This window comes from Chamaea fasciata, unplaced genomic scaffold, assembly GCF_029207755.1.
Source record: "Chamaea fasciata isolate MVZ Bird 193981 ecotype frontalis unplaced genomic scaffold, bChaFas1.0.hap1 SCAF_3, whole genome shotgun sequence".
NCBI classification, from domain to species: Eukaryota; Metazoa; Chordata; class Aves; order Passeriformes; family Sylviidae; genus Chamaea; species Chamaea fasciata.
In genome coordinates, this window is record NW_027094088.1 from 25,422,974 (window position 1) to 25,448,366 (window position 25,393).

A 25,393-nucleotide genomic window follows, 5' to 3' on the forward strand; every position below is an offset into this window, starting at 1 on the left:
ACAGGGTGTAGTTCATTCACCACCCAAGTCTGCTGTTCCTGCACCTAACACCAGGCTGCATGTTTTCCACAAGGGAATGTGTAAAAACACCAAAAGTAAGGTTAATGCTAAGAATAACATGCTGAGGAAGCTGATAATTTTTAAATGGGAGGCCAGACCAATAACCCCATGAACTGTGGCAACTGCACTCAGTTTTTAAGCAATCAGATCTAAGTCCTGGGAAAGTTCAGTAAGTGCATGAAGACAGACAGCAAATTAGTGCCACTGCACTTATGCATATCTTTGGTCAAATAAAGTGGGAAAAAAAAAGATTCTGCCTTGGTCCTTCAGACATCAGAAGATAATTTTTAACTGAAGCAGAACATACACAACAGAGATACAAGGCATCCAACCATGTGGCTGTCCTATAGCCATAAGCCAGCTAGAAATAGTTAAAGAAATTTTGCTGGAAGGCAGAGGGACTTACAATGCTCTTTGGAGACCTTTTTTTTTTGAAAATATGAAGGCCACAGTTTGGTGTATTCAATGACAGATTGGAAGTGACCAGTGAAGTTGCTGAACATCTAGTTGAAGATACAATTAAATGATTCCCATAACTTTGCCCAGATCAGGTTGGCAAGACACCAATAATTGACATGAACAGAGCAAATGGGCACATGGGAATGAAGGAAACTGGCCAGCACAGGACACCTCTAGGGTGTGAGGCTTTCCTTTGATTGAAGGAAAACCATGCTGGACTTGCAGCAAGCCACAAGAAGCAGCAGCCAGAGGCTGTACTACCCATTGAAGGATGTACTGCAGATGAGAGAGGGGGTGATGCACATCTCTCTACATTGCTCTGGTGCTAGTAGCTTGACCCAAGCCCTGCAGAATGGGGCATTTCTCACCAGGCCCACCAGAAGGAGTTCCAGCTTCCTGAGCGACCATCAGCACAGCCAGAAATGAGGCAACAGCTAGGGCTGGTGTTTTGCCACAGTTGGCAATCTCTAAACACAGACAGTGTCACTGGAATGTTACTAAAAACTGGAGTGGGTGAGGAAGATGAATTCAGCAAAAGAGTTTGCCCATTCAAGGGAATTTATTACTTTTAATTAAGCGTTACCCTTTCCCTCCACCTCTTATTCAGAAAGGGAGATTCTCCAAACAGCCCAGTGACACTAGAGAGAAACAGGAGCTCCAACAAGCATGGAGAAATAGAGAGCTCTACCAACAGAGCAGGATCTAGCGTGAACCATTCCACACAGCCAGTATGTGCATACATCCTGAGCCAGGATGGGCAGCACAGGCTGCAGTCAGCCACAGGCAAGGAGAGCTGAGTCATTCAGCAGCCTTGCCTTACAAGCTGACACTTTACTCAGCTCTTCCTACTTGTTTCAATTTGGTTAAACAACAAAACAAACAAACAAAAACTCACAAGGATCAAATTATCCCCGGATTTCCAGAATCTTCCAGATCCCAAACGACCACAGCTCATTTAGGCCACTCCCATCCATGGGTACACAGCACGCTAGAAATTAAATTTATTTAAAAGTCGACAAGTTTTGGGGGAGGGTGTGTGTGCATTTGAAGATAACAGAGACACCAAAGGCTAAACTTGAAAGGTTTGGGCTCTCTCAGGGTAGGGTCTGAGTCCCTGTCAGGGCTCCCAGGGAAGTGCCAGAAGTATGCCTGGGGCTTCAACACAACTCCAAGCTCACCCTTGAAAAGAGCTCACTCTTTGAAAGCAGGTTTTCTCTCATTTCACTGAAGCAATTATATTTATCAGTTATCATGATATTTACAGCTAAATTAGGATTTCTGTTACTTTTCTTGGCCCTCTCCAAATACCAGCTGCACACCTCTCATCCTGAGTGAACGCAGAGTCCTTTACAAGAGGGCTTCAGGCTGAAGGAGAAAACTTCCTTGTAAACTCAAATCCACCCGTACAGCACAGGTCTGGTCACTGTGAATTCTTCCTCACCAAAATTCAAATAGAAATTCAAAAAGCCAGAAGTACAGCTGACATTACAAAACACTGATGGTGGGATAAGAGAGCTCCATTAACCAGGGCACCAGCATTCCCCTAAAGTCCTCCACTCATCCCAATTAGTACAATGAATTCTTCAGAAAATCAAGACTTCCATTCCTCAAAATTCACAAATTCCCTAGAAAAGAATTTCTAAGAAATCACGTACCTACATATTTTGTTGAGTCACGGCACAGCAGCTCCTGGGGCTCACAGACACAATTACAGAGCAGGTTTCAGAACAACCTGACCTTCCTCTCACCCAAACCTCCTCAGGACAGCTAGGTCTCTGCAAGTCATTTTGATGCACAAGTATTTCTACCTGGACTTAATCAGGCTCATTAAGAGAACTGAGAACAAATTAACTCAATGAGATTGGGTTCTGTTGGAACATCTTAGTCCCTGAGAATTTTCCATTTCATTAAATGATGGACCATTTGCATCATAAAGGTTAACTATACTAAGAAGTTGTGGAATGCTGAACACTTAAATTATTTTTTTATGTTGGCTCCAGTATGTAGAGAGGAAGGGGAAGTTGCATACAACAGTATTTAATTTTTTTTTTTTTTTTTTTTTTTTTTTTTTTTTTTTTTTTTTTTTTTTTTTTTACTTTTCTCCCTGCAGCCAAGGCAGTGTGCTGCAGTTTCTAACTCACAAGATGCTGTCCTTTACTTCTGTAATGCTGGCACAATTATGACATATTTTCCTATATTATTGTAATCCTAACCGGCTGATTTTCACCCTCCCTTTTTTCCTTTCCTACAACTAGTTCTGCAGTTACAGAAAGTGCATTTCCTATAATTTCAAGAAAACTTTTCCAAGGCAGCTAGCCTTTGCTTTTCCATCTGGACAGCATTATCTGCTTGATCTCCTTGAATTCCACACAGCTTTAACAATTGCTCTTTCCAATGAGCTTTCAGAGCTGAAAGGTGACAACATTCCACATTACAAAGTGCTTTTGGAAGTGTTCAAGGCCAGGTTGGATGGGGCTCTGAGCAACCTGGTCTAGTGGAAGCTGTCCCTGCCCCTGGCAGGAGGTAGAACTACGTGATCTTTAAGGACCGTTTCAATCCAAACTATTCTGTGATTCTAAAGTTCCATAAAATGTTTCTGTATTCTGAAAAGTTTTGGTAACACGCATTTTAAGAAAGAATTCTGTAAATCTCATCTGTAAATCTGTAAACTACCCATCTCTACAGCTGTTAACAGTGAAACCATTTCTTAATGATCACATTTTATTTGTTCCTACCAACATAACAGTGTCTATTAAACTACAAGGGACTGCTCCCCAAATCAGAATTTTAGTATCCCCTAATACACCTACATACCACTGTACATTCATGATATATACCACTATCTATGGTACTCCAGTTGCCTCTATTTTCCCGTGGTTTGAATTAACCCCTTTCCAAATCTCTCACCATTATTCTTGCAACAATGGGTTGTGCTCACCAGTCAGGCTGCATTTCTGTCATTGCTTTAAGAATAAGGATTTCTTCCACCAAGTCCTACTAACCCCTCAGCTGCTGAACTTTTGGGACATACTTGTTTCAGTCATAAGAACCCCTGACTGTGTGCTCATATCTGCTGTGGGATGGGAAATCAGAAACTTTTAAATGAGCTGATGTCACCTTCTATAGAGCTGAGGATTTCAGGTGAATCATCCCTTTCACTTTTTGTGATTGTTCATTTGTGAAAGTCAAAGAGTTGTGTTATTGGAGATATTCACTGTGCTTTGTTCAGTCATCATAAAACATCTACTGCAAAAGAGACAATCCTTAAATGACAGCCTTACATTTTGGCTTGTCTCATATTTGCAGATGCAGATAGACCCCCTAAAAAGAGATGTTTATTACTTGCTCTGCAATGCTCTTGTAGTGAACAGTTCACTCACAACTTTTGTCTTATGAATTCTAAATTCCATCTTGAATTTTATTTGAAGATGCAGGTTACCATAAGAAATATTTTGAGTAAACAGGTGTTTACATTGACCAAAGCTGTGTACCATTTCCCAAGGACTCAGCCTTTCCAAGCTTCTGGGCTTCCCCTTCCTCAACATCATTTCCCCAGTCTCCCTATCCACACATGCCCAAGTGCTAAACAGCAAAAGTGAAGTAAAATGTTAAGGTTCAGCTCTAGAAAGCTCAACACAGCTCACTGCATGAGGCTCTGCCTCCCCCTGTGCTGTGGATATCATTTGATAAATCCTGGGATTTCAAGTGCATGTGAAGAAACAGCCCCACAGGACATAACTTAGGCTGTGGTTACACAGGCATTTCAAGTCAATCTAAAGTTGCCCTGATGGTGAAAGCAGAGTTCTGAGCCTCACGTAACTCACACACTCCTGCCCTCCATCCTGCTCTTGTTCCACAGCCATAAGGCGATGGGATGAGTCCAGATCAGAGCACTAATCTAGCAGAAAACAAATTCCTGTCTTTTTAGAGTTAGTGCTCATTTGGATTGGCAAATCACTGCATTCCTCATCTAATCTGACCTTTAGAAAAAGTATTTGTTAACTCTGAATTCATCTCCTAAGATTTATATTGTGCTGTTCAGCACTCTTAACACAGCAGCAGAGCCAGCACTCTGGCTGGAACCCTCCCTGTCTGTGCTGCTGTGCCACTTCTGCCACAGAGCCAAGTGCCAAGAAGCAAATTGCCCTCATCCAGGTGAGGCACAGGACAGGCACAAACTGACCCAGGGCTCTGCTGCCCAAGAAGGAGATATCTGGGCATTCTCTTTGGCAGATACTCACCCTTCCCACCACGCTGCTGGGCAGCAGCAAGGCCTCAGCCCAGCTTATGGACACTGCCAGGGCAGGCAGCTGGCAGGGCAAGACTCCTTCCTTCCCCGTGCTCCCTCAGCCATGGGAAGAGTAAACCACTGCCCAAAGGCATCAGCAGGAGTACAGGCTCTACCAAGAAGAGGAAGCCCAATTTCAGATTTGATGGTATTTAGGAGGTTCAGAACTGTACTTGTATGCTCCAGCCAGGCAGAACTCTGAGATCACTGCAGGGGCCAAAGACACCTGCCATCCCCACCAGCAAAGCCAGAATTTTAAAGCAATGAAAAATTAGGGTGAAAAATGTTCATCCACAGAAGACTTAGAAGGTTCACACATATATGTGAACACAAGAAAGCCTTAATAATGACAAAAGCCAGTTGTTTGTGCTCCTCTATAATGTGGTTTTCACAAAGCTATTCAGCTCCCTCTGCATACAGTACAGGGAATCTTTTCCCAACATTTAGGTGCAGTTGAAGGCTAATCAAGATTTCATACGTTACCAGGCCTCTTACTGTTATTGAATTTCCTTCCATTTCTTATCTTGTGTAGCTATTACGATTGCAGGTATTCAAGTGAACGTCATTCAGGAAAGATAAGGTAATAATCCATTGATATAGGACCCTCCTATTTAGATTTCAGCATATCCAGCTCCCTGTTTATGTTATTAACCATGGTAGAAAAAAGGGGGTTTGAATTACCCTGTATTTCCTTCTCAGATGGTGTACAGAATAGAAATTACTCAGCAGATGTCATCTATCCCTCTTCAGCAACAGAGAGGACATTTGTCAGGGTAATTTTCCCTGGTTTCCTCAGGAATGCAAATTTTGCAGGGTTCACCCCAAAATGCCTCCATTAACACATCCATTATAGTCCTTTGAATGGAGAGATGAAATGAATCATATGCATTTGACTAAGCTTTGAAACAAAAAAACTCTTTTTAGAGACAAGGCCCTCTAGACCTTAAGGGAGGAATCTCATTCCTCCACCCTCCCCTCCAATATTAAATTAATTTTAGTAAAGGAAATAGACCTATAAACCCAATGCTCTTTAGTACCTATGCTGCAAAACTTACACAACCTGCTAAATCTATGCCAGGTGATAACAAGTGTTTCCCGTAACACTGAGATGTTCCCAGAAGATGCTGTGCTTTGCCATACAACCATTACTTGATTTCCAGTAAACCAAACTATTCAGGGATACAGTCATGTTAATTAAACTCTATGTTGAAATGAGCCTTCCCTTGAATGTTGGTGTGTGTTCAAATGGCACAAGAAGTGCTCAAGGTTCGTGTGAGTGATTTATAAACACCAATATAAAAAAGCAGTTCTAACAGTGGCACACCAAGGATTTCCCAAAGAACTGTGAGGAAACAATGTTTCTTCAAACAAAGCAAATCCATACAGAAGGGATAAGCCAACCTAGCAGCTGCAGCTTGGTGGGGAGACACCTTGTCCTCCATCCCATCATTCCTGCCTCTCTCCAGGATGTGGGGCTCTTCCTCCTCTTCCTCCTCCCTTGCACCAGGCTCTGAAAATCATCAGACTCCTGACTGACCCACTTCAACTCTACTCCAGGAGAAAACACCAATTTTTTTTTTTTTTTCTGCCTGGTTAATAAAACGCATCAACACCCAGGCAAACGTGGCAAACACCAGAGCTGGCTGGGGGCGAGGGGACCTTTTGGTGGCAGTGGACAGAGCAGCCACCCTGGGATGTGTGGTGTGAGCAGGGTGCCAGGATGCTCTCCCAGAGCAACATGAGCTGGCTCGGAGAATGGGTCAGAAAGGGCCAGGGAGGAACAGAGTGGAGAAACTGCTACATCACCTTGAGTAAGCAACTTTCATCCCAACCCTTCACTTCCTTCTTCAGCAGATGAGCACTCAGGTCCCTGGCTGTGGTCATTCAGGATATTCCTGCCCCTCTCTGGACTGGTACCAACCAGCTGCACAGTTGGCAAAAAGGAGGAGGTAACCGTATTTCAGATGCAATAAAGCGAGAAGCCCAGTATCTTCACCTTAAAACTCTGAGGATCTGAGTTTAAACTGAAGGGTAAGAAAATTAAGTTTCAGTTTCCAGAGTTAATGTGCTGCCAAGGTCTGTAGGCTCAGCAAGCACAACCTGAAATGTCTTATCTAATTGATGACAGAGCACCACTTCAAATAATACTCATGCTCAAGGTCAGCAAGAAGCAACAGACCACACAATTAAAAATATATAGTGGAGGTCCTTTAGCTTCTATGCTACAGTAGCAAAAGGAAAAAAAAAAAAAAAAAAAGCAGCATGTTTTGGTCATAAACATAACTAAAATCTCAGGCCTTCTTTGAAAACAAGGTTGTCAAATGCACCCTTTCTGAGAAAAAATCAAAGGTGCACACCTAATGATGGGATGGGGTGGGGGCAGTAAATGGAAGGAGGGCAATAACTTCTTTTTCAAAGTAATGTAGAGTTGCACTGGACACTTAAATGATGCTCTGGAAAAGGGCTCACCCCCCACCTGTGTATTTAACCCCTGGTTTGCTGCATTCCGCATTCAGCAGTAGAGCAGAGAGGAGCCAGTGGCCTATCAGCTCCACCTGTGGTCACCAGCTCCTCCTGTGGCCACCAGCTGCTCCCATGGCCCCGTCTTTGTCCATTAGTGACACAGACCATGCTGCAGCTCCAGACTCTACACCCGAAATGAAGGGAACCCTGGGCATACAGCAGAATCAGCCCATGCTTGAACCAGGATGTCAGCAGTGAGAAGCAGCATCCCTCTGCTCCATGGCACTCTGCTGGGAGTGTGTTTGGTGGTGTGCAATCCCTCCACTGAACAGGAGTCACAGCACACCACTACACCTGACACAGGCAAACTGAGAAAAGCCAAGCAAATAAAAAGCCCCCAAGAAGCTGAGAGGATTAGGCAGTAGAAATCAAAACTACTAATTCAATACATTTGAAAATCCCCTAATGATCATACCAAACCATTTTAAAACAATCCCTATTTCAAGACTTATACCATTACATCCATTTCTACCAAATTAAGACTTTGATACAATTTCTTTCAGACTATAAACTAAAACACGCATGCAAGCCTCAGTCTTAACCAATGATTAGTAAAGTCCCCATTTTCCAGATCTTTAAAGTCATCTTAAGAGCTCCAGCTATTAAGAGATATATCACAACTCTGATGGGCAATAGCAGAAACCTTCTTAACCTTAACAGAGTTCCTTCTTAACACAAAACTCTTGGGAAAAAAAAAAAAAAAAAAAACCAGTTTATTTTTTACACAGTATTTATCGATTTATTGCAATGTATCAGAAAGTTCTGAATGGCCTGACCAGCTTTACAGGCTTTGCTGAATTTTGAAATGAAAGCAAGAGAACATTTGCTTAAGTCAACAACATAAGTCACCAGTTTAAAGGTTAACACTTGATTGTGCAGCACAAGAAACAGACGCTTTATCTTCCCTGTTCAAGGACTCCCGGATTTCTGGAGAGCGGAACATTAACACTGCAAGGGGCCAGGTTGCAGCACACTTTGGAGATACAAACAGAGCAGGGTGCAGCACAGAGGCCTCAGTGTCACTTGGGCAGAGAGCAGCTCGGGCCCAGCTGTCCCCACACACTGGCATGCCAGCAGCCAGCTGGGAGACACCGCTGGGCCATCACCCATCCTGTCCTGGCAGCAACTTTTTAACACATAGAACGCTGGCATTGACACCAGCACGGTTGTCATTCATGTGGGGCAGCTGCTGCAAAGCTTCCAGAGCTCCTCTTCCAGCCAGGGGACACCAAATCCAAGCCTAGCACCATCACCAAGATCCCATTCAACCAAGAGAAAACCACAGGGAAGATGGAAGTACTGCACTGATGAGAGTACGCCTCTCCCAGAAAAGGGAAATATAGAAATAAATAAGGTCCTTATCTACTGTGGCAAGAAAAAAGGCAGGCTCAGGGTAATGGGTGGGTGAGTGAGAGAAGCAAAAAACTGTACCTAAAGAGAAAATCTGAAATTAAATGAGACATACACTCCTAATTAATGCAGTTTTAGTGTGAAAATTAATCCCAAAATCCCAAAAGTGAGTAAAGACATCAGCTTAGACACCGGTCAAACCAACAGCCACTTTCTGTTCCTCCAAAACACTGGCATGGGTTTGCTCCTTGCAGCCAAAGCATCTGTACCAGGGATGCCTGGGGAAGGACGCATCAGAGCTTAGTGCCACTGTGCAGACAGTAACAAAAAGAAGTTTCATCAGAAGTTAGTCTGGGAATCAAAGGGAGTAATTCTGAGCCAAAATGTCAGACTGGATCCATTAAAAAAAAAAAAAAAAAAGGTGATTGCTGTAGCTGGGCTGTGTTGTCATACATTGCTTGCATTTGTTTTAATTTTAAACTAAGTGTCAGTCCAAGGTTTGTTACACAAACATATGGCACCGGTATTACATTCTATCTTGTATTTATAGAAAGTGCTGTGGCAGCCCAGGCAGCACAGAGATGCCATAATGTTAACAACATTTATTAGTAGTATGACAAAAGAACAAAAAATAAGCTGGCAGAAATCGTGACTTAGAAGTTTAAGGGACTGACTGGAACAGAGTGGCAAACTGTGGAGATATTAGCTAAAATTCTTCCAGTATTAATACTCACACAGTCCCCAGGCTGCCAAGTATTTAGTTATATAAATACAGCCTCGAAAAGGTAATTTGTTTAAAACCCAAGCCCTGAAAACTGATTAGCACATTTAATGCTAGCCCGATTAACACAGTTATGCCCTCAGCTGGGTGATGGGAGCATTGAGGCAGAAGTCCGCATTCCTGTGAGTGAAGAGGAACAAAGCTTTTGGGACAAAGGGTAAACCTTAATTATGCCTTTTTATTACCCAAACTGCCATTTCCTCCTTACCCCAAACAAGGCAGGAAGGCTAATGGCACATTCACATAGCCCCATAAGTGATGTGATTGATAAATGCCACTACTAGATTTTTCCACTCCAGCTGTTACACTAGAAGCAGCAGAGGTTTGATTCTCCAACCTCTTAAAAAAAAAAAAAATAGGGGGAAAAAAAAAAAAAAAAGGCAGGATACAGTACAGCGCTGACATTCCCGAACCTTCTGGAAGCTTTTATTAACTTTGGCCACCGACCAGCGAGGGCTGCAGGAGCGGCCTGGAGTGGCAGTGTAAACTGGTTAATCTGTAGCTAGACATATCTGTGATTGGGGGGTGGTGGTGTTCAGCAAGAAATACTCCTGCCTGGCAGCCAGGGCTTCAGCACTTGGAAGGGTTACTGGGGTTGTCAGTTTCTTTGTTTTTGTTTTTGTTTTTTTTTTTCCAAAAAATTTTATTGGGAGAACTACAAAACATTTACAGTACAAAGTTTACAGTCTCACATAATCTGTAGTGAACTGACTCCCGAAAAATATATTACAACTCAAGTTGACTTATCCTTTAGTTACATTCAAAACATACTTCTGTTAAAGTAGTCCAAAAGAGTACATAGTGCTCAATCTGTACCTATGTACAAACAAAACTAAGCTACTGCTCATTCATCCACCGTCCAGGAAACTTTTGGAAAACTCCCAACTTTCTACATTAGGAAAAAAAAAAAAATAACAGGTTTTGGAATTCAATAAACAAGATATGTTCCTGTATTATAGAAAGTTTCAGATCCAAAGATGGCCTCTGGTCTTATAAAATAGAGTGGCGAAATTTTGCTGTACTTAAAACCCATCCCTACATTCAAATTATCTCAAGCATTAGGAAAAATACTTATTTGGTTGAGAGATACTTAAGGCAAACATGGACCCTCGAGAAGGCACTGTGAGACATAATACTGGGACCCCCCAATTATTGCTACATACTTTGAGACTATATCACAGTGTGATTCGTGGAGTTAGGCAACAAAAATACTTTTTGGTTATTTTTAACAAGTCTGAATTAGATTTGCCACTTTGAAGTCTGATTGCTAAGTGAGTGGTTTTTTTTCTTTTTTTTTTTTTGCTCTCGTTTTTCAACTCGGACGGGCTACAACCATTTACATTCTAAAAAAAACCCATAGAAATTCCGCAAACTACCTCCACAGCATCGAGACCGATTTCTATAAAGAAACCATGCAATCTTTCAGATTTACGTAAACAAAGAAAGAAATTAATGAAATAAATATTACATACCATCTCTTAAATTAAGAATTTTACTCATTTACAATAAAATAACCAAGTGAAGTTACAAAAAGGCATATATTACTGTGAAAAGAACACACTCCACATTTTGCCGATTAATAATGAAAATCATAATTTAAACATAATAAAAGAATATATATCTATTGCTTTTCATCATACCCGATAAATACAGTATGAACAAATTACCAATGTATACTTTTCACAAGATAATAAATAAGTTAAATAGTTTCATATTGAGTTGTGTGCAGTGACTCATTCATGCAATCAACTCAAACAGCTAAAAAAAATTTTTAAAAAAATCAGCAGTTATTCTCCAACAATTACAAACTAACCTCAGTTGAGTGCTTCCAAATAAAGCAACAACAAAAAAATTGTTCTAAGCCAAACATCCACTAAGTGGTGGCAATGGAACCAATATTAAACTTTGGAATGAAGGTTTTAGCATTTGTTATAATAATAATATATAGATATATATAAAAAAGAAGGTTGTTATCAAGGCATATTCTTGGCAGGATGTTGGATTTTTCTTTTTCTTTTTCCTAAAAAAAAAAAAAGCTTATAGGTTTAGTATGTTCTGTGTTTTTATTTGAACTGGATTGAGAGACAAACTAGTTTGTAACTCTTTTTCTGTGTGTCTGCAGGATTGGAGGAGCTGGGCTGGTGAACCGGCACTCCCCGGATTGTTTGTTGCTTTCTGGTGCTGTCTTTTCTAACGCTGTTTTGTTTGTTTGTTTTTTTTTGAACACAGATGGAATGGCTGCTGCTGGTGCGTATCATAACTTGTCTCCATAGAACGACAACAACAAAAAAACCCCGAAACAAAAATCCCCTTCTTCCAAGGTCTCTCTATAAAAATAGGTTTGTTCAGTTCGTGTCATTTGCCCTTTTGCAAAATGCTTTTTGTTTCTCGTTTTGTTCAGCTCTCGGTGTATAGATAGATAGATATAAAAAAAAACAAAACCAAAAATAGAGAGGAAGGAGAGGTTTCGCTTTCTTCGCTCGGTAACTTACTTGCGGGCCCCACCGCGGGGCCCCCCCGACCGCTGCCCCGTCCCTCCCTCAGTCGTCTGAGATGGAGAGGCGGCTGAAGATGGGCAGGCGGCGGCCCGAGTCCAGGCTGGGCGACTCGGAGCCGCTGAGGGAGCCGGAGCTGAGGGAGCCGCTCAGGTAACTCTCCCGGTCGGAGAGCGAGTCCGGCGGGCTGGGCGGCGCGTCGAAGACGGGCGACTCGGAGAGGCGGCGGAGGGGCTGGAAGCTGAAGGGCGGCGAGGCGGGGGGCGGCGGGCAGGCCCCGCCGGGCGGCGGCTGCTGCTGGCAGCGGTAATAAGCGGCGGCGGCCGCGGCCGCGGCGGCGGCAGCAGCGAAGTTCTGGGTGTGGAGGGCGAGGGGGGCGATGAGGCTGCCCAGCTCCTGCCCCGAGAAGGCGAAAGCGTTGTTGGCGCAGGGCGGCGAGAGCAGCTCCTCGCAGTAGGAGGCGGAGGCGGGCGGCGGCGGCGTGCGCGAACCGCCGGGGCTCTCCAGCAGGGCGGCGTCCAGGCGGCCCCCGGGCGGCGGCGGCGGCGGGGCGGTGCCGTGGGGGTGCGGGGGGTGATGGTGGTGGTGGTGGGCGGAGAAGCCGGAGAAGCTCAGGCTGTGGTGCAGCTTGGGCCGCTCGCCGCCGCCGCCGCGCGGGTGCCCGAAGCCGCCGCCGCCCAGCGGGTGGTCGCGGGGGGCGAAGGCGCGGAGGTCGCCGGTGCTGCCGGCGGGGTGCGGGGCCGCGTGGTGCGGGTGGTGGTGCGGCCCGGCCGCGGCGGCGGGCGGGGGGGCGGCCGTGCCCCCGCCGGGCGCCGGGCGGCGCTCGTCGGCGTTGTGGATGAAGTGGCAGCGCGGGCCGTAGGGGCAGAAGCCGATGGTGTGGAAGGTGCGGCAGAGCTCGGTCTTGTACTTGGGGTGGCGGGTGAGGCTGCGCAGCTCGTGGAAGCCGTGGGCGAACTGGCACTTCTCCCCGTACTTGCAGGCACCGCTCTCCTCGAAGGGGCGGCACAGCTCCGTCTTGTAGCGCGTGGAGTTGATGGGGGCCCCGCCGCCGCCGCCGGAGCCGCTCCCCTTGCCGGCAGCCTGCTGCTGCTGCTGAAGCTGCTGCATGAGGTGCTGGCTACGCTCGCCGTTCTCGCTGAAGGAGCGATCCCGGAACTTGTTCTCCTTGTTGAGCAGGGCTGTGGGGCTGCTGCTGCCGCCGCCTCCGCCGGAGCCCGTCTCCTTCAGATTGCCGAACGAGGAGGAGGAGGAGGACGACGACGACGAGGAGGAGGATGTGGAAGAAGAGCTGGAGCCGGTAGGGCTGGGGAACTTGGAGCCGCCGGCCAGCGCCGTCAGGTTGCTGGTCGAGTGCCGCCGCAGGAAGCCCGGCGCGAAGCTGGAGCTGGGAGGGGTCACCGGGGTCCCCACGGCTTTCTTGTCCAGCATGCTGCTGAGGTTGGTCAAGGACTTCTCCGTCTGCCGGGGCGGGGAGAGGGGAGGGGGTAGGGGAGACAGCGGGAGAGAGAGAGGGTGTTGCGGGTGACCGCCTGCCCACGGCCACGGCTCCCCACGCAGCACCGCCGCGGGGGTCGAGGCGGGGGTCGCGCCGCCCGACCGCCCCGCAAAGCGGATCTGCCGGCAGCGCCGGCGGGGCAGGACAGCGCCGGGGAGAAGCCCCCGCGCCAGCTCTGCTGCATTTGCAACTTTTTTTAGAAGTTCCTCCTGGTAGCGCAACACGCGGGCAGGGGCTGCAGGGCGGCCCGGCTCCCCCGCGGCTGGAGGACCAGCCCGCCCCGAACGCGGCCGCCGGGAGACCACGGGGCTGCATTCCGGGGCTCGCAACTTTGCGTCAGCCGCTGTCCCCGGCCGGCTGTCACAGCGTGACCCGCCCGCAGAGCCCGGCCCGAGGCACGGGCCTCCCGCCCCGCCGCGCTGCCCCGGGAGCCCGGAGCGTCGCTCTGCACACGGCGGCAGGGCGGACAGCGTCCCGCCCGGCTAAACGCGCTCTTCCCTACCTTGCACAAGAAGTCAATGTCGTAGAAGGCAGATAAAAGTGTCGTCGACATTTCTAGATCCTGTAATGGTCGGATATACAGGAAGGACCGAAAGATCCCGCTCTCCTCGGAGGGTTTGGAAAAGCCACGACTAGTTAGGAGAGGGCCGTCTGCTTGAGATCCGAAACGGTCCCGACTCCTTCCCGGCGGGACGGCGGGTGCCGGGCCGAGGCGGCGACGGCGGCTGCACAGCAGCGGGCGAACTGCGGGAACTCGGCGGCTCCCCGCGCCGCTCCCATATAAACGCGGCCGCCGATGGTCGCGGGGGCGGTGCCCCGCTCCGCCCGCCCCGTGCCGCCCGCCGGGCCCGCCCCGCTCGAGCCCGCCAGCCGGGCCGCCCCGAGCCTTATAGAGGGCGCTGGCAGCGGCTGCGGGGTGGTTCGTGGGGAGGGCTTGCGCTGCAGTGAGTCCCGGGTCCCACCGAGAGCGAGATGAAGCGGGGGGGAGTGCTTATGCTGCAAGTGAGTCCCCGGTCCCGCCGAGGGCGAGACGAAGTGGGGGAAGCGGGGAACCAGCCCACGCAGCGCTCACGGCGCCCTATGGGCTCGGCCCCTTTGGAGAGCCTCTTTCGCACCCGAAGCCCCCGCGTTTCCGCACACGGGAGCTCCGTCCCCGGCCGGATGGCAGCTGCCGGCCGAGCGGAGGATGGGCGGGGGGCGCGGGAGAGGCGCGGCAGCGCCGGGGACACTTCTTTCCCCCGCCCCGCCGAAAATAAACTTTTGCCACGTAATTGATTGAAACAAATGTCGGGACCGCACTGTCCCGTGCGGCTGGCGGGACGGGGCCGAGCACGGGTTGCGCGCCCCGCCGCTTATTCCCTCTTTTCTGGGACCTCGGGTTTGGTGCTTTCTTTCTAAAGTTTGGGAGAGGTTGACGGCCAGGCGCGGAGGCGAGATGGCAGCATTCTCGCAGCGGCCTTGGCTGATAAACGACCCCCACCTAACCCGTCTGCACCTCCCTCCCGCGCCTCTCTTCCACGCTCGGTCCCCCTCCCTCTTCATCCCCTCCAAGGTCCTGTGACCCATCGAGTCCCCCGGCCGCCGCCCCAGCTACCGCGGGCGAAAGCAGCGGCCGGTCCCAGCGGCAGGGCTCCCTCCCGGGACGAAGCCGGCCGCCGGCCAAGGCGGGCCGGGAGCCGCCGTGCAAAACACTCCCGCCCCCCTCGCGCCGATAAGGCCGCGCAAACGCGACGTGGGAACGGCGGCGGCGGTGGCTCCTCTGCACCCCCGTCCCCTCCCGCGTTTGCTCAGCCCCGGGACAAATGGGAAGGAGAACAGGGACGTGTAAAGTTTTATGGCTGCTAAAGCCAGCAGAGGCGTTTGATCGTCTTTAGCTTCCGAGCTGGGATGGCAGTCCCGCGCACTCCAAGGGAGCAAACCCGACCACGTCAGCAGGAGCGCGGCGCTGTGCAAACACATTTGCAAAGGGAAGACACCTCGGGCTGGGCGCTGGGGTGTCACCACAGCCCCTCGGGCCGCGTTTCGCACTCGGTCCGCGCTGCCCAGCGGCTCACGGGCCCCTTTGCTTCCTCCCCTCGCCCTCCACACCTCCCACGCCGCTACGGGAGGGAGACTGCAGGCGGGACCCAGCCCGGACCCTGCCACCGCCCGTCAGCCGTCACCCGCGGCCGGACCAGCCCGGAAAAGGGATCGACATCTCCAAGGAAAGACGAGGAGCTGGGCGGCGGAAAGCCCAAACCTCGCTCCCTGCCATGTCCCGGCAGTCCCCCAGGACCCGTCCCCCGCTCGGCGAGCGCTGCTGGACTCGGCCGGGCAGGCTCCTGGCCCCGGTCCCGCTCCCGTCCCCGGCGCCTCCCGCTGCCCGCGCGGCTGGCGGGGACGTGCCGCCCCCCAGCGGCCGCCGGGCCCGCCGGCAGCCGCTCCCCCGCCCAGTGGTGCCGGGACACATCCCACGTTCCTGCTCCTTCCCCTCCTCCCAGCCTGCCGGGGGGCGACAGCTCCCGTCCCTGCGACAGGCGCTGCCCCGCACACCGGGAGCCGCCGGAGCGCGGGGCTGCAGCCATAACGCGCATCGCTTCCCATAACCTTCTCCGGGGCCGGTCGGAGTCGCCTCCGCACTGACCCGAGTTCAAACTCTTCCTCCTCCCACACAACTCTGCGATGGAGACATCACCTCGGAGCTGATCCTGCCCGCCAGCCAACCGAGGGAACAGTTTACTGTGACAATCATGCACGGATCAATGTGTCAACGCCATTGGGAGGAATACTTTGATAAACTGACTTTGATCAAACACACGGCCGATAAGTGCCCTGGCATCAGGTTTTGCTCTCTCCTGCAATCGCTGCTCCGGGTCTAAAGGTTCTTCATTGAGTAGTTACACAGTAACCCGTCATCAGCACCGTGTGGTGAAATGTATGTGCACTGATATAATTCGTATTTGCTCTCTTATAAACTCAAGCGGGATGACAGAGGTTCCAGTTGCATCTTAAAACCACAATAAGGAAGACCGAGTTTTTGACCTGTTTGGTAACTGATTAACCAAGTACTCAAGGCTTCACCAAGTTTTACCGTCACTGTGGGTCTATTTCTGTGCTGTCACCTGTCTGCATTTATCGATTTGCCAGTATCAAATATATTTGCATATGCGTTTTAAATTCTACCCAATTAAAAAAGAAGCCAATGTTACTAGATAGCCTTATGCTACCCACTGACATAAGCAAGGTCTCAGAACTTTACAGTGATTTTGATACATACAAAGGGGGGTTTTTTTGGTCTTCTAGAGAAGCTGTTGCCACACTAGTTCAGAAATGACGGAAAGATGTGGCAAAACCAGCAGCTGTTAATTAATTGTACAGGTCTTGACCATTTTTTTTTAAGAATGGCTTCCAGATACAGTCTGGGCTATTCTTTCCCCAGGAGCTCAAACCAGAAGCATACAAATTAATTTTTAGCCTAACTCACAGCATGGCTCGTTAAGTTGGGCATTCTGTGAAACATCATTTCAGATTCCAACATTTCTCTTTTGCCTATTGAAGCCTCAAGTTTCACCATAAATTACTTCTTACATAAATAACCCCGAACCTTGGAAACTTAGAGCAAATACTAAACTTTTATTGCTAAGTTCTCTTCGTTGTTTTTTTGTTGGTTTTTTTTTTTAAGTCGTGATTTTATGCAGTGTTCGGATGTCCACTGGACCCAACTCGGCAGCTTAGCTGTATTTACAGCCGAGTCTGTTTAAACTCAAGAGAGCAGCGATCGGCTATGGGGCACCGCAGCGTCCGCAGTGCGAGCCAGCGCCGGCCCAAGCCTTACGCTGCCCCTGCTGAGTCCGATCCCGGCACTCCGGGAGGCCGATCCCGTCCCGGCCGATCCCAATCCCGATCCCGTCCCGGCGGGAGCGCGGGCCCGGCCCGGCCCGTGCGCGGCGGTGCTGTGGCTCCACCTGGCGGCGGCGCGGCGCACAGGCCGAGCTGCTGTAGCGGGCCCAGCGGTCGGGCATTAGCGGGGCGTCACCGAGATTTAGGGCTAAACTGCGCTCAGACACCATCAGGTGAAGAGGCTGAAAGCAAGCTGGCGTTCATCGGACGTGTTCTTCTTCCGAGGACACCGAAATCACGGCGTACAGGGTCCGTGTTGTGGCGGGCCCAGCCACACAGTCCGGTCGTAGCCCTTGGCTAGGGGAAGGTTAACACCACCTTTTTGACATCAGTATTTATTTTTGATGTCTCATTTTCATATTCCAGTTCGCAGGGGAAAAAAAAAAAAGCAAACCATTCAATGCTCAACAAGCTTTTTTTGTATTTTAGACACAGCAAGACTCTGAAGCGCTCAGCAGAGTCCCTACAGCTGCTCCACCTGGTGAGAGCATGTCCCAAAAGCAAGGGCTGCAGCACAGGAACACCCCTGGTACCCTTCCGAGAGGCCTCACCTTCCAGGCCTGCTTCCAGAGCAAGGTGTTTGAAGAAAAGATGAAACTCTTTCATTTGCAAGGGAACAGTTGCTTCATTTTGAACACAGCAGGTCTTCCTTTTAGAGCCATTTTATGAAAGTAAGTATTTGATTTAAAGGACAAAAAGGGCATGCAGAAATCTAGCTAATGCTGCTTCCATGTGCAAAACAAGGTTGCTACCAAAGTGAAAATCCTTGTCTTCCTCCAGAGGAAAATGCAGTAAAATTTAAAATGTACTCTAAAAACTGCCATAAACAAAGAAGTCACGGCTTGTTTTTCTATTACAAACATTTAAATATTCTTTTTAAAGAGCATATTAGTTTAATAATTAACATGCACATCTTGAAAGAGGACAAAAAACCCCACAAAGTTTTCTTGGTATTAAGATACAGGAGGTAAAAAGGTGGGACAAAACAACAGAACTACAGGTGGCCTGCACCTGGATGAATGGAAAGTATTAGGTTTAGCTGCTTTACTTCCTACAGTAGCTGTAATAAACAATGCTCAGCTGAATGGAATTAACAAATGCATTTAAAAGGAAAAGTCTCCCACTGCAAGTCCCATTAAAAAAAAATCAATGGACAATTAATCAATACAAAAATATAGTTCTAGCCTGAATACTGAAGGTAGTGCAAGTTTCCTGAAGTCATCACAGCAGTCCCTGATTCCGTAACACTGCTGGAATTCAGTCTCCCTGCCCATCCAGTAATGTATGCAGATCCCTGAGGATGAAGCTTTAGTAATTTACTTCTCCAGATTTTCATTTTTGCAAGTGTCATCAGGCTTCAGCAGATTTAATATTTTAAGACAGACTGATATTCTCTCCTTTTGAATAGCCAATCTTGTGAATTCTGGAGTTCTGGAAAACTCTGGAACCGGAGGTAGAGCTCCAAGAAGGTGTTCAATGCGCTGGGCTTGGTCCAGTGCTGTTCTTGATAGATGATTAAGTTCCCCATGATCTGGTAAGGTGAGATGAGTCACTGATATAAGATGTAAAAGGTGCTTACTAAGTTGTCTCACATGAGTCAGCTTCTCTGCCCAAAAATTCACTTCCCCTTTATCAAATAAGGAATCATCTTCTTCCTTAACAAAAAGAAAAACCAACAGTGATTAGAAAATTACTTTGATAACAACAAGGAAATCATAAAAGATATGAAAAAGGGTATGTATATATATATAAATAAATATATATATATAAATATATATATAAATATATATATATTTATATTTTTATATATATATATATAAATGATGACAACAAAGGCTGGCATAGAACAGCTTTTTATATTCAAAAACAAGGTAAACATTCATATGCCTTTTTTTAAAGGTTCAGGAAAACAAAGTAAAAAGGTTCCTACTTTGCCAAAGAAATTTTACCTTCAAAGATCAGGCAGTTATGGCACAAGTCTTGGGAAACAGTGGAAGTAAATAGTAGCCCTAATCCTTAACATGTGCTTGCCTTCCCCTATGAAATAGTATTATATTTCACAAAGACCTCTGAAGCACTATGGTGATTTGCTATATCATGAAGCTTTTTGACTGGATTAAATAAAAATTGTATCAGTCAGTGAAACATCAGAAATGCACACCTAAACTACAGGTTCAAGAAAAGATTCATGATATATTTCATGGGTCATATTAACAAACTTCTCAAAACGTAGCTGCTCCTGCTCCTTCCGGTTTACCTTCCAGCATTATTTTTGACCTTTACTTGCTTTTCAAGACAAAAAGAATAAAGAGTATTATACAGTCATAGCTTTTACAGAACCAGTGTGGCAAAGCTCATCTTTACAGGAACAATCCTGAACTCACTGACTGATGTAAGCAAGGCTGTTTCATGTGTTGTGCAGAACCAGTCACATGGATGGACAGCATAATGTCACCAAATATTTAAATGCCATCTCTGGGAAAGCCAGCATTGGTAGAACACTGGTCTTGAATGCCCAGGTGTGCCTGGCACCCCCAACAGCAGTTCAAATTCAAGGGAAGCCATCATCTGCAATAATACTGAATGGAATTACATTACAGCCTCAAAATGTTTCAGTCAACAATGCCTTGTGAAGTAAGTCTTGATTTACTTCAATGTTTGCTTATTGATCTCTTTAATTTTATGCTGGTATTACCAGGAAACAGACATAAACCTCTTTTCATTCTAAATAATACCCATGTGATTTTTTTAAAAGAGTGTAAATCAGTTACCACTGCAGTAGCAATTATCAGGTTTCATCAGATGAGATATTTTGTTTTATTCCTACCGCAAGACCACAGAACTATAGTGCTTTTAACATGCTATAGCAACTGCTTGTTAAAATTACCAGGGCAGAAGTCTCCCCATCTCTTTGCAGGTCGGAGTCTCCCAGAAGCCACTCCAGGAGGATTGGGACACCGGCATGGATCTCCCCCCACTGCTGGAGCAGCTCACACACTATGCCAAAGGCTAAATCCAAGGCCATTGGAGCATTCACTATCCTAAATGCAAACTCTGTTGAGAGAAAATATGTGTAAGAATATAAAGCAAGACCGCAAACATTTTCAAATAAAATCAGCACAAAAATGATTTCTTGAAAACAGATGCTGAACTTACACAAACACATGCAGGAGGATAAATTATACTGCAAATAAATTAGATGGATGTTTACTTCTGTTCCACTTGGGGCCTTCTCTCAACTCCAGAGTAACACATGAAGCAACTGAAAATGCTGGTGCCTTTTTTTTTTTTCTCCTGCCCATGTAGTGACATTTATTAATCTGGGTTTAAATATACAGAGATGTCTGTTAGAAACATCTCCAGACAGTCCTGTCACTATTACATGGTAACTATTTTTGCCAAACAACAGCTATGCCTTAGATCTCATGTAACGTTATCACTGGAACTCAAAACCTACAACACATGATATGTTTTTAAAGGGCTGGGATATAAAATGAGTAATTATTTGGTGTATAATCTCTTTATATATAAGAAGATATACATTTACACACACACACACATGAGAGAGATCAGGCACGAAGACAGGCTTAGAAAAGATGTTTGAGAAGGGAAAGGCAGACTCTGTTTATGACCCCATCACAGAGCTATATTTATACAGGTTTTGGCATCATGCCAGAGCTGTACACAAAACTATCATCCACACCACATTTCTTCCCTGAACTTCCTCACTGCTCTCATTTGGGGAGATGCTGATCTAGCTCCCTGGGTCCTAGAGCTGCCTTTGATAATGGAGTATAAAAAAATGCCACAAGTCCTGTGTGTCCACAGGTAGGAGTTTCTCCACTTGTAACTTTAATGCAGGGTTTGTTTTTCTTTTTCTTTTAAGCAGTGCAGGAAGAGGACTGGAAGAGGAGAGCTAGTGGACAAGCCTCTTTAAAATCCCTATTACTGTAAAAAGGATTTTGGTAAAATTAATCCATGTCCATAGTCATCAGCAAACTGAAAAATGTTCACTGAATGGTCTAAGTAGTGATACCTAAGGGCATCCCATTCATGAAGGCTGTAATTTAGGAGCAAACAACACAGCAGTCAGAGTTATTTGGTAAAAATCCACACAGATATGGAAGGCGCACCTTACTTTTAGTGTGTGACTGTATTTAAGCATTTCTTCTGAAAGAAAAAAAACCATCTACATGGAAGAGGCACAGCAGTGCAGCCAAGGCTCCCTCACAACCCACATTCAGAGCTGGAGCATGGACCCCTGTGCTGCAACCCCTCCCGAGGCCTCAGGCCAGCTGCAGGTTTTCTGGGGTACGCTGGCACAGCAGAGAAGCTCACATTAAAACACCAGAATTAGGCAAATACCAAGGAAATGGTAAATTAGGCAAATGCCAAGGAAAAAGGAAACATCTAAGGGCATAACAGACCGATGGAAAGATGAGTACATGCACTTGACAGACCAGGCAATGTACCGAGGACATTGAGGAGAACAAATTAGTATTTGAGATGATGAGGACAAAGGACCATAACAAGGAAGGGAGTGAAGGAGAAAGAACAGATGGTCCCTTCTTTATCTTGGAGTTAGATGAGGGTAAATGGAAATCTCCTTGAACAAGTAACAGGAAGGCAGGCAGTCAATCTCTTCGTGACACTAATAATGTTACATACACAGTTTGTCTCTGCCAGACTCTAAAATCAAATGTTCAAATCTGTTTTCTTCAGGTCAGGAATTACCACATTATCAGGACAGCCCTGAGCTTTTTCCATGAGGGAGTGTTTGAGAAGTGGTCTAGTGCAACATTTCCATCCCTTCTTTTTTTTAGGTATTTGGTTTTCAGGTATTGGTTTTGCTGACATTCCTTTCCAGGAATTTGTTGGGGTTTTCTATTTACTTTCTTTCTAGTGTGGGGTGTGTGTTTGTTTGCGCTTTTTTGTTTGTTTCATTTTGAAAAAAACCCCTTGCTTTCCCTGTTGCTGTGCCCCATTTGGTACCAGTCTGATACTCTAAGGACACAGTGGTTGTCTTCTTTGGTTTGGTTTGCTTAGGCTTAGGTAGGAAACAGTTTCATTCAAGTGCCATAGGGACCTCAGAAATACTGGCAATCTTCAGAGCTGAAAGTACAGAGATTAAAATGGAGTGTGGTGTTCTGGGCCCGAAACAAACATTCTGTTTATGAATGCTTTTAAAATGAATTATTTTAAACTCAGCTCTTTTAAATTCTGATGATATTTTTGAGTTTTATAATGATTCCTGAATGCCTATAATTGTAAGTATTTATATAAGGCCTCTTCCTTATTTCACTTTATTTGTATTTGAATATTTAGCAAATGAGGTGATGCTGGGAGCTAAAAACTAAACGTGGTACTTCCCATTGCTGAATTCGCTGTTGCTTTGGAAGACCAATTATAGATAACACTGCCAGTTCTGGGGCCTTTTTAACATTTCGTATCCTCAAGTATGAATACATACAGTGATGCTCTCTTTGTGAATGAGAACACTGAACTGCTGAGAAATGCATCAAGAAATACATTGGGGCCTCTAATTGTGGTATCATATGACCATGCTGAAAACTACCAAGAGGTAGCGAAACAAGTAATGCTGAGGTTCTGCTTAGACTAAACTTGCTTGCTAGCAGTTTCCCAACAGAATGACACAGAAGAAAAGGCAGTTTTGTGGTCACAGAGTACAGCAGCCTTGTAGAGAATCCTGCAAGTTGCAACAAAGGGAATGGCAAGTCTTTTTGTGTTGCTGGTGTTTTTTTCTTCAAACAGAAAAAGAGAAAAAAAAATACAGGGAAAATAGGCAAAGGATGTGTAGCACCCAGAAAAAAACATGATCACACTGACCACCTTTCTGTGAACTGCACATGCCATTTAACTTATCAACAAAACTTCTGTCTCAGTTCTGGTGTTGAGACCGGAGAAAAACAAAGCCACATCACTTTGATACACTAAAACTTCGGGTTTCAAAACCTGGGTAAGAGCCTGCCTACCTTGCAAGGGCTTTGGGTTAGAGAAGCGAGCACAGCAGCATCTTGGTACTTCAGGTGTTCACAGAGACTCAACAGCATACCAATGTCTCTCAGATGAAGAATTTTCACTTCCACATGCTCATTCCATCCCACTCCTGCAGAGTCTCAGTAATGGCTCCATGATTTCTGAAATGCTCCCTCAGCTGCCGTTACTTACAGAACACCCTGATATTAACTGACTTTGATACCAGTATACACAAATTTGATGCTAGAACAATTCAGGATTAGATTTGTGGACTGCCAATGCCACCAGGATAGGGTAGAGACATAGCATATATCCAAAAGAAGTATAGTAACTCTGCTAAGCTTGGAGTGCTGAAGTAATGCAAATGGGTAACAACAAGCAAAGTTACACAGGTACCCTTGATTTAACAGGTAAAAACCACTTTCACAGGAGGAAAATGTTGTATTGCTTTGATGACTCCCAGCTCTAAAAGTAACCGGCAGGGATGCTGTAAGCATGCATAGAATCTTAGAAGATACCCACAAAAGATGTGTGTCTTCTCAAAAGAAGACAGTCTTCACTGTTTACAAGAAGTGTTCCTCACATCATCATCTGCCTGCAAAGGCAGGGCTGATTTTCAAGAAGCCACATATTACACATGATGCTGTGTTCGTGACTCATGCTATCTGTGACTTCAGAGAGTGCTCTGAGTAAGATGCAAATTCACCAGGGGCAAAAAGGGGCAGGTGGCTCGCCTTTCACCACAGCTCCCCAGGCCCCTGGTGCTTACCTGGGAGCCACCTCACTTTGCTGATCACCTGGTAAATGAAGGCTCAGAACAGCACAAAAGGCATTTGGCACGCAGCTCTGGCGTGTGGGCTCTTCTGCTTGGCTGGCAAGCTGAGCTGGTTACCCTGCAGTCACAATTGGTGTAGCTGGGGGCCAGGGAAGGGAAGATCACAGGACAGCAGGAGAAAGGAAAGAAGCCAAAGGGAGAGCGAGACCTCCCCGTTCAGCAAGCTGTTAGCCCAGGTCATCATCCCAAATGTTCCCATCAGAGCCTTGCAAACAAAATGCTGAGATTATTTAAATGACTGAGTGTTAATAGCCTTTCGTAATGTAACTATTTAAAGTAACTGAATAAAAAAAAAAAATCAAATAGCCAGGGCTCCCAGCTGATTACTGCCAGAGGAACTAAACTTGCAAAAACCAAACCTGAAGATGTAGCTAGTGCTGTAAACTGAAAATACAGCAGAGCTCCTTCCACAGCAGTTCTACAGACCATCAAATCTGTGTTAAAAATATGAGTTTTTAAAATTTTAAAATGTGCTTATGTTCCAACATGCAAAAACATCTTACTAAATAAGCCACTACAGGGGTTGACATACCGAAAAAATTCTCTATGACTTAAAACAAGTAGTTACAAGCAGAATAGTTAATACTACTCATCGAAATGAAAAAGATAAGAATCAGGTACTACATACTTTCTTCATTTTGAGGAATTGAATTTTCATAAAGGGAAAGGGGTTAAGTACTGCAGTGTCTTAGTCTTTGTGAATCTGCCCACATAAAAATTAGACCTCCCACATACACATTCATATAGTCCAAAAGCTTTGATCATGCCAGATGTAAGTATTTCTTCTAGTAGCCTATTACGTGTCCTCCAACTATACAATTGTTCTCTGTTAACGCCGTGGTGATATTATGGGGAACTGAAAGGATGTATTAAGAGCATACACACAGATTTTAAGGACAAGCATGTTAAAATACAGGCAAAGGAGAAAAGCAGAACATATTCCTTTCCTAACAAAACGTTTTGTAATTTTTATACTGCAAATTGTTAACTGAAGTTCATTCTAGATCAAAGAGCAATGCAATTTTTGTAAACATATACTGTGTTCAGAACAAACAGAAAGAGAAGTGCATCTGCAAGGAAGCTTCGTGTAATAGCTACGAGAAAATCTCATGAAGAACAGTGTACCAACATTAGTGATGTTTTCAAGGAAAACATATAGGGTAAGTTCTCCAGCTGAAATTACAGAAAATATTTTAGGTAGACCATTACCATATGAATTGGTAAAATA

At 46.2% G+C, this 25,393-nt stretch overlaps 2 protein-coding genes across 7 annotated transcripts in view; both read right to left on the reverse strand.

Annotated features, from left to right (window-relative positions):
- Nucleotides 1-11,485: 11,485 nt before the first annotated feature.
- ZFP36L2 (ZFP36 ring finger protein like 2) lies at nucleotides 11,486-14,186 on the reverse strand. Its single transcript, XM_066178389.1, has 2 exons — nucleotides 13,957-14,186; nucleotides 11,486-13,417 (listed from the first exon to the last, which is right to left on the reverse strand). The coding sequence occupies exons 1-2, from the start codon at nucleotides 14,005-14,007 to the stop codon at nucleotides 12,002-12,004; spliced, it is 1,467 nt and encodes a 488-aa protein (XP_066034486.1). The 5' UTR covers nucleotides 14,008-14,186; the 3' UTR covers nucleotides 11,486-12,001.
- Nucleotides 14,187-17,737: 3,551 nt separating this feature from the next.
- THADA (THADA armadillo repeat containing) overlaps nucleotides 17,738-25,393 on the reverse strand; it is a 149,801-nt gene continuing 142,145 nt past the window's right edge. For all 6 annotated transcript variants that reach the window (XM_066178387.1, XM_066178388.1, XM_066178386.1 and 3 more), the window contains 2 exons: nucleotides 20,221-20,387; nucleotides 17,738-18,988 (listed from right to left, as the gene is read on the reverse strand). In XM_066178387.1, coding sequence (XP_066034484.1) covers nucleotides 18,650-18,988; nucleotides 20,221-20,387 — 506 coding nt within the window. In that variant the 3' untranslated portion in view covers nucleotides 17,738-18,649. The remainder of the gene's footprint in view (nucleotides 18,989-20,220; nucleotides 20,388-25,393) is intronic.